General features: G+C 33.5%; 1 protein-coding gene across 1 annotated transcript; it reads left to right on the top strand.

Annotated features, from left to right (window-relative positions):
• Positions 1-5222: 5222 nt before the first annotated feature.
• On the top strand, positions 5223-10493 carry LOC122295946 (TMV resistance protein N-like). Its single transcript, XM_043105232.1, has 5 exons — positions 5223-5982; positions 6854-7952; positions 8412-8690; positions 8778-9764; positions 9872-10493. Exons 1-5 carry the CDS (start codon positions 5435-5437, stop codon positions 10343-10345), a joined length of 3387 nt encoding a protein of 1128 aa, XP_042961166.1. The 5' UTR covers positions 5223-5434; the 3' UTR covers positions 10346-10493.
• Positions 10494-10592: the final 99 nt, after the last annotated feature.

Raw genomic sequence — 10592 nt, 5'->3', positions numbered from 1 at the left:
AATCGAAGGATTCCATGGATTTCAATGGCCGAGTCGACTCGGCCTGGAATCCCGATCGACACGAAGATCGTTCGAACGCTACGCGTAGCGTTCGAACGATCTAACTTAACGGTCGAACGGTTTGTCTGAAACCGTTCGACCGTTACAGTAAACGTTCGAACATTTTAGCTTAACGGTCGAACGGTTTGTCTTTAACCGTTCGACCGTTACAGTAAACGTTTGAACGGTAATTAATATTATATTTATATTATTAATATTGATATTGAGAAATATATTTATTGTTGATAATGTTGTTCAGAATATCAAATATTATTAAATTGCTGTTTGTTTCAAACTACTGTAAATTGTTCTTTATTGTATTTTTCTTGTTAATGTTATATATCTAGTTTGTAATTATAAATTTCAGGTTGATTATAATGTCTACTTCTAGACCGGCACGTAAGCGACGCAATCTTGGTGAGAGTAGTAGTGGTCCAGTTCGGGAGAGGACAGTTTCACTGGAGCGACCAGTGAAGATTTCTGATTTCCAGAGTCTTCTTTGGGAGGGTCATTCATTGCCCTCAATATTCAGTGATCGTGGTTGGGGACCTATCTTGGATGAACGGGAGGAAGCATGGGAGCCAGTCTCCTACATTGACATTGTTGCTGAGTTCTATAGAGAACTCAGCAGTGCCAGCGTAGATGATTCTGGGGCCTACAGTATCACTGTCCGAGGAGTACCCGTTGTATTTTCACGAGATGGACTTGCTGAGCATCTCGGTATTCCTAGGCTGCCAGATGCATATCCGAATGTGGTGCCTAGAGAGACTGATCCTTCAGTTGAGGCGGAGACAGCTGAGGAGGAGGCATCAGTTTATACTGATGAGGTCGATACCCTTGCTGATCACGAGGTGAGGGATTTGGTTGTCGGTCCAGATGCTCCATCGTATGACGGGACGAAGAGCATCAAACAGGCAGATTTATCTTCTTTCTTTAAGATATTAAATTTGATAATTGCCAATAACATTGACCCTCGGCAGCACAAGACAGAAGTTGGCATTGATCGGACGAAATTTATGATACGGGTCGCTCGTGGCATTCCTATCGACTTGGTGGGGTATATATTCGATAGGATCCGATCAGAATCTCGGTACATTTCGATGGATATACTACCATTCGGAGTCCTGATCACCCGATATCTACTATGTGCTGGTGTTGTGCCAGATGTTGCTGAGCGTAAACGGGAGCCGATGGGACCGATAAACAGCACCACCCTCTCACGCAGCACGGGACACTCGAGACTGCGTTTTCGTGCACATGTTCCAGAACCAGTTGATCCTCACGGAGATGCACAGTCGGGAGATCATGGAGTCTCAGCTGCAGCTGCAGAGACATCTACACGGGCCGTGGCATCAGTCCACAGTGTTACTCGTGAGGAGATGGCTGACATAGTGCGTGCAGCGATCAGCGAGCAGACATCAGCAGTGATAACTTTTATTTATTTATTTCCTGTTTTTTGTATGGACAATATTTTGTGTTTTGTAAATTCAGTATTTAAGTTATATGAAATAGTATTGTTTTATATTTTCTAAACTAATTCTTAATTTAGATTATTCATATTATTTAATTAACCAATTTTTTATAATTACTAGTTAATCTAAATATAATTTGGCAAAAAACTTAAAAAATTAAAACTCTGTCACCGTTCGACCGATTAAAATAACGTTTGAACGGTTAATAAGCATCGTTCGAACGGTTAATATTAACCGTTCGAACGGTTTATCTATTTCCCTCCAAAATATTTTTGCCTATCGCGCCAATATTACGTTCAAACGGTAAAAATTAAACGTTCGAAGGGTTAATCATTAACGGTCGAACGGTTAACTTATTTGGGATAAAAATTTTCGTCCCTAAGAATACCGTTCGAACGCGTTCGAACGGTCTGGCATAACCATCGTCATTTTGGAACGAAATTCAAATTTCGTTCCAAAATCCCACTTTTTGGGACGATTTCCAATTCGTCCCAAATTAATTTCGTCCCAAAAAATGTTTTTTGTTGTAGTGACATATGGTGGCCATTTTTTTTTTTTACACTTAATTGTAATATTTTTTAATAAATTTATAATTTTTATTTATTTTTTAATAAATTTAAGAAAATATTTAAAAATTAAAACATAAAAATAAAAAATAAAAAACTGATCATTTACCCATTTGGTGATGTTTTGGTGAGCTCCTTCTATTGGGATTACGGCAGGAGTTTTAAAATTTTTTAATAAAAAAATTATATTGTTGGAGTGTTATTAAAGCACTTTTAATTTTAAATAAACTAAAAAGTATGTTTAATCTCAAAAATTATAATCTTTACGTGATACTATGCTATTAGACTCCGATAAAGAGAGTTTAAAGGAAGCATCGGTCTAAAGTTTTTCTCTTCTTAATATATATACACTCCAAAGAGAGCGTAGTGAAAGGAAAGGGAGGAGGGGCAGAGAGTCTAGTGTACTTTGAGCCATGATGTAACTGTGTTTCCATCCATTATTTCCATCACTCACGTACATATTTTAAATGAATTTATTACCTTTTTTAGAATGAATGATGATATATTTATTACATTTTTTATTATTTTTTAATCTATTTAAATTTTTATTATTTTTTAATTATTTTTTAAAATATTAAAAAAATATTTAATTTCATTAATAGTTATTTTCTTAATCATTAAGTAAATAAAAAAATTTAAAAATAAATTAAAAAAATAATAAAATGATAAGAAGATAATAAATTTATGATTATTCTTTTTCAATTCTTTAAAAAACAATTATGGATAGAAGGAAAAAAAATACCCTCATAGATTAATTAAAACATGTGTAATCATAAATATAAATTATAAAGAAAAATCTAGTTACAAGTACAACTGCGTATTAATATGTGTAATAATTTAATATGATTAGTTAAAAAATAAATTTTATTAAAAAAATACTAATTTAAATTTTAAATATAAATAAATTAATATTAATATAAATTATAAATCCATAATGTGTTGAGTACCTGTCGAAAGCCCGCGTCGTGAAAATGAAGGCTTTTAAAAAAAAAAGAAAAAAAAGAAAAAAAAATCTGAAAACAACCCCACAAGGACTGCTGGCTGTTGCTCTGTCAAAGACCAAGAATAGAGCAAAATGTCACCACCTAGATTTTTTTAGAGAATTTCCTAACCTTCTAGAAGCCTCCTAGTCCTTTGTAATCTTGTGGAATTGTGTAGAGTCATCTAGAATAGGCGTTATATACAATTCTAGAGTAGTGTTCTAGAAAGGGCATTATAGACAATTCTAGAGTAGGAATCTAGAAAGTTCTTTACCCTTGGATTGATGACACTTGTCATCAATCCTAACCATTCTTTGTACCAAGAGCTCCCTATAAATAGAGGGGCTCTCATTTGTGTAAATCACCAAGCAATAAGATAAACAAGTTCTCTAGAGCATCTCTCTCTATCTTCTCTCTCTAATTTGTTCTCTATTGTCTTGAGTCCTTTAGAAGGCTTACTTAGGAGCTTTGTGGGAGAGAAAGCCTCCTAAGGCCGCACGGGTCGAGTGAAGAAATTCTAAGTCCGTGACAAAAAGCTGCTGCTCTTTCAACTGGGCATACGTGCCTCAAGCACGTAACAATGAAATTTTGTCAGACAGCCCCCTAAATTGTTTCTGTAATTTGAAATTTTCCCAGCATTTATAATTAAATTTCATATTATATTGTCACCTATAATTTCCTTCACTTGAAAAAATGCGCTAATTCATTTCTTAACTACCGTTCTTCACGCTTTTTTCTTTTTCTATTTTTAGGACCATAGTTTAGCTTATCAATAATAATAAACTCTGGCTTATGATTACAAAAATAAAAAAATAAAAAATTCACGTGCAATAATTGCAAAAATATGAGCATCTCACAGACACAATAAGCATTTTATCTAATCATTTTACATAATCACTTCTAACATGATAAATATAATATAATAATTGTTAAAATTAGACAATAATAATATTCCCATTAATATTAGCTGTCAAGTTTATCTAAAAGTAGTAGACAATACTAGATATATAGGGGTTGTTGTCTTCAATCTAATAGTAGAATAAATACCGAATCATATAACTGTTGATCTCTTTGAACGGAGACGAGATAAAATGTATTTTCATAAATTTATTTAAAACAATTTAATGTATTATGTCTTTATATTTTCCTATTAGCAAATATCGCAAGTACAGTTTTAGAAAATGAATGGGTTATGTATTTGCGCACAAAAACAAATCAATATTAACAACTGCGCCAGAATATATAAACTCAACGTGTTCTCCGTCCATCCTATAAATCGAGCTACATAAAAAACACTAAAAATCTCCTCTTGTTAAACTTCTCACTGTTATAATTATATACTTAAATAAGACATTGATTTGTATGTAGAGTCTATATTTCTTTCTTCACTCTTTATTATGTTTTCCTAAATTTTTGTTTAAATTTCTTCTCACCTTTTTATTTACTATTTTATACTATTTTTATTTTTCTCGTTATATTTATCAACTGAGCATACGTGCAGCTCTTTTGTATTTTATGTAACAGCATATTATTACAAATAATTTACATTTTATTTTATTTTATTTTTATTGGTAAGCCAACTATAGCTACGATTCATATACACGGTTTTGAGCTTTTGAAGTATGTGCATATGAGATCACCCATGAAATCAGCCATACATTAGGTTAATTATATTTTCCCAATGAACTTTATGGGGGTTCTTTAATTTGGATTCTTCTCGCAAGTCTCCATTGAAAAGCACAATCGACCATGGCGAGTTAATCACGGAGGATGGATTGGTTAAAGAAGAGTATATTAATTTAAATAAAGTTGCATTTGTTTGAACTGATCAAATCCTTTTGCGTAAAACAAGCGTCCAAATCTAACAACCATTAGGATTATTCTAATAAATTTATCGTACGAATTTAAGACTTTAGGGATTTCTTGAAATGGGAGCATTGAAAATTTATCACAGCTGTTTTAACATCTTTCGATCTTTCCACAGACATAAAAATATCGTTTCAAGATATGATCCAGACTTCTTCCTTTAAACAATACTTTTATTTAAAAATAAATAAATAAAAATTTAGGCTTTGTGACCTTTTTTTAGCTAAATATATAGATTAATAATACTAGTGGGCTAGTGGCAGTTTCTTTCTGGCTTTTTAGCAATTGCATGCCACAGCCGACCAAACTCCATCTCTTTTAATTAATTAATCCCCATAATCCCTTTGAATGGAGTACTAGTGGTATGATTGACCTAGCCAGCTAGCATGCAGGACGTTGTTGCATCCAAGAAGTTGCCGAGAAGTTTCTCTTCTTTCTTTAATCCACTTCTGATTATCTAGAATTATTTATTTTGTGTTAATTACTGGCCTATAATTGTACCTCTTGGTGAATGGTAATCACGCATCAGAGAGCTCAGAGGATGACTTCTTCCATGGCCTTTCAAGGACCTTCTTCCTCTTCCTTACACTTTCCTTCTTCTCCTATCCGACCATGGAATCATGATGTGTTCTTGAGTTTTAGAGGTGAAGATGTTCGTCAAAACTTTATATCCCATCTATACCAAGCTTTGTATCAAAAGGGAATCAATACTTACATAGACAACAATCTTAAAAGAGGAGAGGAAATTTGGCCAGAACTTTCTAATGCTATTGAAGGGTCAATGATTTCGATCATTATATTCTCTAAAAACTATGCAGAATCTAAATGGTGCTTAAACGAGCTATTGAAGATTCTTGACTGCAAGGAAAAGATGAAGCAATTTGTTCTCCCAATATTTTATAACGTAGATCCATCAGAAGTGCGGCATCAAAAAGAAGATTTTGGAAAAGCATTCACCGAACTTTCAGAGAAAATCAAGGATAATGTGAAGGTGCTGGAGTGGAAGGTAGCTTTGGAAAAGGTAGCCGATTTTTCTGGGTTCCCATTAGCGAGCTTCCGGTAAGTTTTGTCCATACATATGCATGTATTGTTTGGTATGTGTATATGCGCATATGATGCTATATTGAGATATTTATGGAGAAAATTGAGATAAATCCACGATTTGATATGGGGAACTGGTGAAGATAAAATACGATACAAGAGGAAAACTATTTGATATTTATGATTATTTTTGGCATTGAATTTTATGCAAAACATACTGAAGTTAGAAATCTTTCCTAATTAAGAGATTTATTGGGAAAATAGAAGAGAATCAAAGAAATAAAAATCTGTATCTTTTTTTTTTCTTCGTTTGGGAGATCTTTTGATCATAAATTGCAAGCAAAAACATTGGAATATATAGAGCAATTAATATATGGAATTTCGTCCATAAAATAACTTCCTAATAGTTGGAAAGAAAGAATATTTAAGAAAAAAAATGGAATTGTTCATTTTTTGGGTTATATAAAAAATAATATCATTTGGAATCATACCATGACACAAAAAATAAATAAATATATAAATAAATAAAACCTACTCTGAATAGGTAGTGATTTTTTAGTTTTAATTTGTTTCTAGATATAAAATCTGATAAATACTCTTATAAGGGAGGAATAGATTTGAGCATGGGAAAAAATAAATAAAAATAAAAAGTTCATAATACAATATATATATATATATATATATATGTACAAACAATGAAAATATGCAAATACACAACCTATTGAAACATTCGGATTAAGGAAGGAGAAAGGCAACCTTTGACATCGTAATCTAATGCTGTCATTTCGTAACAGAGAAAAAAAAAGAAAAACAATATTATAAATATATCGTATTCATATGTCATTTAACGTGAAAATTCTAACTTTTTTCATTTCTTTTATATTGATAGGGATGAATCAGAACTTATCCATACAATAATCGAATGGGTGGACTTGAGAATAGTAAACCATACATCTTTACACGTAGCCAAGTATCCAGTTGGACTAGAGTCTCGTGCACAGGATGTTTATCAGCATTTAAGTATTGGAAGGAAAGATATTACATGCATGATAGGGATAGTTGGAATTGGTGGAATCGGTAAGACAACTATTTCAAAAAAGATCTACAACATGATTTCTTCACAATTTGAAGGAAGTTGTTTCTTGAAAGATGTTAGAGAAACTTCACAGCGACCGAGTGGTCTAATTCAGTTGCAAAACAAACTTCTTTATGAAATCTTAAGAATAAATATGGATGTTCGTGATATTGATAGAGGAGTCAATGTGATTTGGCATAGACTTCGCTCTAAAAGGGTTCTCCTCATTCTTGATGATGTGGATGAATTAGTCCAACTAGAAAATTTAGCTGGTGATCGTGATTGGTTTGGTTTAGGAAGTAGGATCATCATCACAACAAGAGATCGACATTTACTAAATAACCTTAAAGCCGATTCAGTATACGAGGTGAAGATATTGGACAACAATGAAGCTCTTCGACTCTTTAGTTGGCATGCTTTCGAGAAAGAAGAACCGATTGAAAATTATGTGGAACTCTCTAAACAAGTATTGCAATATGCTAAAGGCCTTCCACTAGTTTTAACAATTCTAGGTTCGGATCTAAAAGGTCGAAGTTTACGTCAATGGGAAAGTGCATTGGATAAGTATGGAAAAACTCCCAACGGAAATATTCAGAAAGTACTTCAAACAAGTTATGATGGGTTGGATAATAATGAGAAGGATATGTTCCTGGATATTGCATTTTTCTTCAACGGAGGACTCTTGGCTGATGTCATAAAAGTATTTGACAGTTGTAGTTTTTCACCAGATGATGGTATCAACAGGCTTATAGACAAGTGTCTTATTACTGTTGATAGCGATGCATTGTGGATGCATGACGTGCTACAAGATATGGGTCGGGAAATTGTTAGACTACAATCACCCAAAGAACTTGGTAAACGCAGTAGATTGTGGTTTCATGAGGATGTTCGTCATGTGTTAGAAGAATGTACGGTAAGTGTCACAAAAAAATGTAGTTTTACATTTATTTCCCTCTTTTTTAAGTGAAACCTAGTGGAAAATATATATACAAAATCTCCATTATCTCAAGATGAGTTTTTTTGGTTATAAATGGATTTCACTTAATTAATTAAGATGAATCAATAAAAATGTCTTATCTAAATGTCATTTTTCGTCTCAAAAATTCTACTACATATATATTTATATATGTATATTACATTTACTCTAGTAATCACTTGTTTTGTGAAAAGTTAAGAGTGATACATAATTGTTGGAAACCTTTTTAAAATACCAAAACAATAGAGTATGTAAAGATAGTAAAGATAGAACAGAGTACCATTTTTTGAGAACTAATATTACACCGTCAACAAAAAGGTTATGATTTTAGCAAGTTGTAATAAGAGAAACTTTATGCACCAACTTTACTGACACTTTCTTGTGTTCTCTTACTAGGGAATAAACAAAGTTGAAGGCATGGTAATAGATTTGCCTGATAGTGAAGACATGATAAACTTGGGTCCTGATGCATTTGTATCAATGAAAGGACTTAGAGTTTTTATAAATCGTAATGCACGTTTTTCTGAAGGGCCTAATTACCTTTCCAATGAGTTAAGAGTACTCGATTGGTCTGAATATCCTATGCAATCTTTACCACCCAATTTCAATGGAAAGAAACTCATTGTCTTTCGAATGCGTGATAGCTTGATCATGGAGTTAGGCCAGAGATTCAAGGTATGTACAATTATAATCTTCAATTTCTTTCTTTGAGCTATGTAGTAAGGTTGCTAGCTTCAAAATTTTTCTTTTTTTCTTTAACAGAATTTGAGGACTGTGGAACTCATTAATTGTAAATTCTTAACGAAGATTCCAGATCTTTCAAGTGCTTCAAATTTGGTGGAATTGAACGTTAAATATTGTGCAAGTCTAGTTGAGGTGCATGATTATGTTGGATTCCTGGATAATCTTTCTTATTTGTCTTTTGAAGAATGTCCTAACCTCTCGATATTTCCAAGAAGCCTCAAGCTGAGATCTTTGCATCAGCTTAAACTTATTGGTTGCGCAAGCCTTCGTAATTTTCCTGAAATCGAGAGTAAAATGGAAAAACTCCGTAATTTATATGTAGAGGGCATTGGAATTGAAGAATTCCCTTTATCCATAAGGAATCTGGTTGGCCTTCATCTTTTATATATAACGAGTTGCAAAAAACTTGTTTGTTTCCCAACTTGCACTCTTGAGTTGAAGCATCTAAGAAGTCTTTCCATCGATGGTTGTCAAAATATTGTAAATTTTGGAAAGAGGGGTGATAAGAGACAATCCATTCTGGCTATTGAGTCTACAGCAATAGAAGACGAGATATCGTCAAGTGAAGAACAACTCCATGAATTGCCACCTCCAGCAAATTCAAGCCATGGGTGCACTACATTACAAGTGTTGAATCTTCCAAATTGTTCCCAATCAGAATCAAATTTCTTTACCATATTTAATTCCTCGGCCAGTTTGACTTTCTTGGATCTATCAAAAAGTGAAATTGTTAGCCTTCCTCCTAGCATAAAAGGTTTTGTCGGATTGGTTGTACTTAAGATGACCGATTGTAAGAAACTTGTAGAAATACCAGGGCTTCCACCAAATATAGAAGAAGTACATCTTAATAAATGCAAGTCATTAGAAAGATTTCCAGAAGTATCAAAAATATTGCAATCCCATAGAAGCCACATCAGATCGTTAGCATGGATTAACTTGTCCTACTGCGACAAAATTAATGTGAATATATGGAATCGTCACGGGCCAAATCCTTTATTGCAGAAGGTATCTCTCTCTCTCTCTCTCTCTCTCTCTCACTCTCATACATGCTTGTGGGCACCTCTAAATATTATAGTTTGCATGACTAAAAATTGATGGCAATCATTTCACAGGGACATTATCATAAAGTGTCGTCATATAGTGGGCGTTTTGCGAGGCCTAATGATGTCAAACTGAGTGGAACAAAAGCATGGGTTATAGATATTGAGGGGCCACACTATTTGGAGAATATTAGTGGGATAGCTTTATATTGTGTTGTGTTTTTTAAACGACGTGACTGGCTTTGGGATAAGATAAGGGCTGCGATAACCTGCGATGTCTCAAACCATGTATGCTACATTAACAGAGGGGTTGAATTGCATAAATTTGATTTTCATTCAACGTCATATAAAGTATGGGTGGCATACTCATCAATAGAATCTTTTAAGCTTAAGGTTTTGGACAATCTTAGAGTTCATTTCTATGTCGAGAGAGATCATATAACGAAGTTTTATAAAAGTTGCGGAGCCAATGTGGTATACAAGGATGAAAGGAGAGCAAGGGAAGAAAAAGAAACAAGGAATCATTTCGTTAGGGGTTTTGTTTAAGGCATGCAGGCTACAGCCAGACAATTTGTTGGTCACTGCTTTAAAAAATGGATGAATTAATGATATCCCAAGTCGCCTCTATTGGTCACTGATGATTGAGAATTGACTGCCCTTTCATCTGCAACCAACATCGGATGACCTTTGACCTCAGTAAGTTTTTCCATTAATATGGTCCATTCCTTTAGTTCGAGTTCTTACTTGGGTTCAATTTTCAATCAGATAGGAAAAGATATTGAAGTTTTATGTT

This window comes from Carya illinoinensis, chromosome 15, assembly GCF_018687715.1.
Source record: "Carya illinoinensis cultivar Pawnee chromosome 15, C.illinoinensisPawnee_v1, whole genome shotgun sequence".
NCBI classification, from domain to species: Eukaryota; Viridiplantae; Streptophyta; class Magnoliopsida; order Fagales; family Juglandaceae; genus Carya; species Carya illinoinensis.
This window is presented reverse-complemented; position numbering and strand designations above follow the sequence as displayed.

What these genes read in the sequence shown, in the direction of transcription:
- LOC122295946 (XM_043105232.1), top strand. Translation starts at nt 5,435, where the DNA reads ATGGTAATCACGCATCAGAGAGCTCAGAGGATGACTTCTTCCATGGCC. An exon ending in TTCCCATTAGCGAGCTTCCG is followed by an intron (nt 5,983 to 6,853) that starts GTAAGTTTTGTC and finishes TTATATTGATAG; the next exon opens with GGATGAATCAGAACTTATCC. An exon ending in CAAATCCTTTATTGCAGAAG is followed by an intron (nt 9,765 to 9,871) that starts GTATCTCTCTCT and finishes ATCATTTCACAG; the next exon opens with GGACATTATCATAAAGTGTC.